The sequence below is a fragment of the Helianthus annuus genome, chromosome 8 (genome assembly GCF_002127325.2).
Source record: "Helianthus annuus cultivar XRQ/B chromosome 8, HanXRQr2.0-SUNRISE, whole genome shotgun sequence".
NCBI classification, from domain to species: Eukaryota; Viridiplantae; Streptophyta; class Magnoliopsida; order Asterales; family Asteraceae; genus Helianthus; species Helianthus annuus.
In genome coordinates, this window is record NC_035440.2 from 91,127,856 (window position 1) to 91,131,090 (window position 3,235).

The 3,235-nt window shown below is 38.9% G+C and overlaps 1 protein-coding gene across 1 annotated transcript; it reads right to left on the bottom strand.

Annotated features, from left to right (window-relative positions):
- Positions 1-647: 647 nt before the first annotated feature.
- LOC110871341 (PKS-NRPS hybrid synthetase CHGG_01239-like) lies at positions 648-2,228 on the bottom strand. Its single transcript, XM_022120152.1, has 2 exons — positions 1,179-2,228; positions 648-1,096 (listed from the first exon to the last, which is right to left on the bottom strand). Exons 1-2 carry the CDS (start codon positions 2,125-2,127, stop codon positions 705-707), a joined length of 1,341 nt encoding a protein of 446 aa, XP_021975844.1. The 5' UTR covers positions 2,128-2,228; the 3' UTR covers positions 648-704.
- Between the last annotated feature and the right edge of the window lie 1,007 nt (positions 2,229-3,235).

Below are 3,235 nucleotides of genomic sequence, written 5' to 3' on the forward strand. Positions count from 1 at the left end.
TAACATTGTTTTATTGATAATTGAACTGTTCACAATGATTTCAAGCACAAATGTTACACAGGGGTCCAAACTCTTTGATCCCCTCATAAGTTAAACGACTATTAAAACTTTAACCCAGCTATTTAGGACTGTATCCCTGCTGACTCAGACTACTTAGCTGAGGGTAACGTCGCCTTCAAAAGAGGGGCCTACCACATTATGCATTAATAACTTAATTAATTATCTTTCAATAATCCGACCCTTTAGGATTGTATCCTTGCTGACTCAAACTTCTGGGTTGAGGGTAACGTCGCCTTCAAAAGAGGGGCCTACTACAATAACTAAGATAATCTCTTAAACAAGTGCAAAAGTGCGAAAATAATCAAAGGTTACACTAACACACGAGTCGGATCCAAGTGATTCATCTTGTCTATCTGTTTTTATTTTTTTTTTCAGCATTTTAGTTAGTTTTATTTTCTTAATTAAAAAATCTTTTTCTAACATTTTGGTTTGATTAGAAGTTGAGGATAAACCGGTACTAAAAACTCTTGTGTCCTTGGACGACCTCGGTATCTTACCAACACTATACTACGTCCACGATGGGTGCACTTGCCCATATGTGTGTTTAGTGTTAGTAAATATCATGTTTTATAAATTTAAAACTTGACTAAAAGTGTAAAAAGGGCTTAAAATATACATCCAAATTATAACACACTTCGCGCACATCACCACATATGGCAACCACATGATGCGTTAAGTTTCCGCAACACCTCCAGCTTCCTCATTAGCTCTTTTGCCAACAAATCAAGTGCTTCATGGGAAACCTTTCCAAGTAGGTTGTCCAACAACGGGTGTCTGTGGTGGTTTATCGTTTTTTCGATGCTCTCGGTGAAACTTTTTTGTATTTCATCGTACTGAGTTTCAACTATATCAATGACGCATCTTGCTATTCGCACCAATGAACTCCCGCGCGTAACGTATCTTTTTAAATTTGCGTGCTGGCTCTCAACTCTGTTGGTGGTGCGCTGACCAAAGTTGCGACAGTTGTCGGTCCACGCATAAACGGACATTTCTTTATAGTCTTTGAGCCAGTTTTCGTAGACGTAATCATAGACACCTGCAAAAATACAATAATGAAATGTAAAAGCGTGTGTAAAATATAATAGATTGGGTGAGTCGTTTGTTGAAGGAACACTTACTTTCTCGGTTGGCAACCACGAGTCGGTTATACATTTTCTCCAAGTTGTACTTGTACATGGGCTCTGAAGTAGATTCGCACACTCTCCGCCAGTACGTCATAAATTTCCCCCAATCTTCTTTATCGAACCCTTTCTTGCAATGTCTAACTATATTTTGTTTGATGTGAAAGTGGCATAGAAGCCTGGTTGCGTTCGGGAATACTTTAGAACACGCGTTAATTAGGGCAAGCTCCCTATCCGTGACTATCACACGCGGCATCATACATTCATGCAAGATTGACTTGATCCGCTCAAGCACCCACACGTAGTTACCCCTTCGTTCTTTACAAATAACGGAATGTGCGATACAAAAAGACTTCCCAGTCGACGTCATACCCACAACCTGGACAAATGGCATGTTGTAGAGGTTTGTTTTGTAGGTCGCGTCGATCAACATCATGTGCGGGAATGCACGCCACATAGTGATTGAATAAGGATGAACAAAGAAAATCTCTGTTACGATATTTGTTTTGGGTTCCGGTCGGGTGTCGTAAATGAATCGGTGGTCATGCAGCAGGCTTTCCGGTGCCTGCATAGGACTCTTTCCGTCCATTAGTGTCGCTCTAATTTTTTGTACCGCATTTTGCACGTCTTTCTGAACATGCAGGCTGTCGGGGAACTGCTTTCTCAGGGTTTGAAATATGATACGTGGCTCCATGTTCTGAGCAGTTAGCTGCTCCACTAGCTTGTATTCGGCTTCAGTAAATCTTCGCACAAAAGCGTGGCCCAACTGACTCGTCGTAGGTTCGTGGTTATGGTTCGCGTTGTCCACTTTTAACTCCCACGTGTCATTCGTCACGTCCCGGATGGCGAGTAATGATAATGGGCAACCGATTTTTTTGCTACCAGCTTTCCTAACTGTTGCTTTACTACTGTGCTCACCACTACGGTCGCACACAAGCCATACCATCCTAGTAGTACCGCCAATATTTTTTGATCGGCGGGTAACAATTACGTAACCATACTCCTTTCCCGTTTCTTGTACCCAATTCTTCAAATCAGTTAGAGACATGAAACACTAAAAAAAGTGATGTTAATAATAATAATAATAATAATAATAATAATAACTATTATTATTATTATCATTATTATTATTATTATTATTATTATTATTATTATAATATAATTGAAACTTATACTTCAGGGACTAATATGGTCATTATTGAAACTATTTTAACTGAATGGTTTAACCAGGTTAACTTTCATATAAAGATTTCTTCTTTAAACACTAACTCAGTTAGCATACTTAACTGAACAGTACAGTACAGGGACCATTTGTGTCAATTTTCGAAACTTCAGGGACCATTTGTGTCAATTTTTGAAACTTTAGGGACCATTTGTATCAATTTTCGAAACTTCAGGGGCTAGTTTTGTAAAAATTGAAACTTCAGGGACCAAAGTGTAAATATGTCAAAAATCGGTAAAAAGGGGGTCTTCTTTAAAGAATCGGCCCTTGCAAGGATCGAACTCGTGACCTCTCGTTTAGAACCGCAACACCTTAACCAGTTTATCCTCCTACTAGGAGCTATTAGAATATGAAACTTAATTCCTTATATACACTAGTTAGGATTAATATAATTATTAATTAAATTCAGAAAACAAAAAGGGTTTTAAACCCAATCAAACCGGACAAGGACGGGACTCGAACCCGTGCCTTCCCGCAAACAAAACACACGGACAAACCAGCTGGGCTACCAGTTGGGATGTATTAGAATCTGAATTTTTATTATATTAAATTATTTAGATAATAATTATAATATTTTTAACAATAATAATAATAATTATTTTAATGTGATACCTCATTTATTTGAAACGGATTGCCCGGGGTAGATGGTTCATAAAGTGATGTGTTACGGGGCTCATAACCATATCCACCATGTTCTTCGTATCCACCGTAGCCTCTGTATCCACCGTATCCACCTTCACCCCCAGATCTATCGTATCCACTGTATCAACATTCACCCCTGTATCCACTGTAACCACGTTCACCCCCATATCTATCGTATCCACTGTATCCA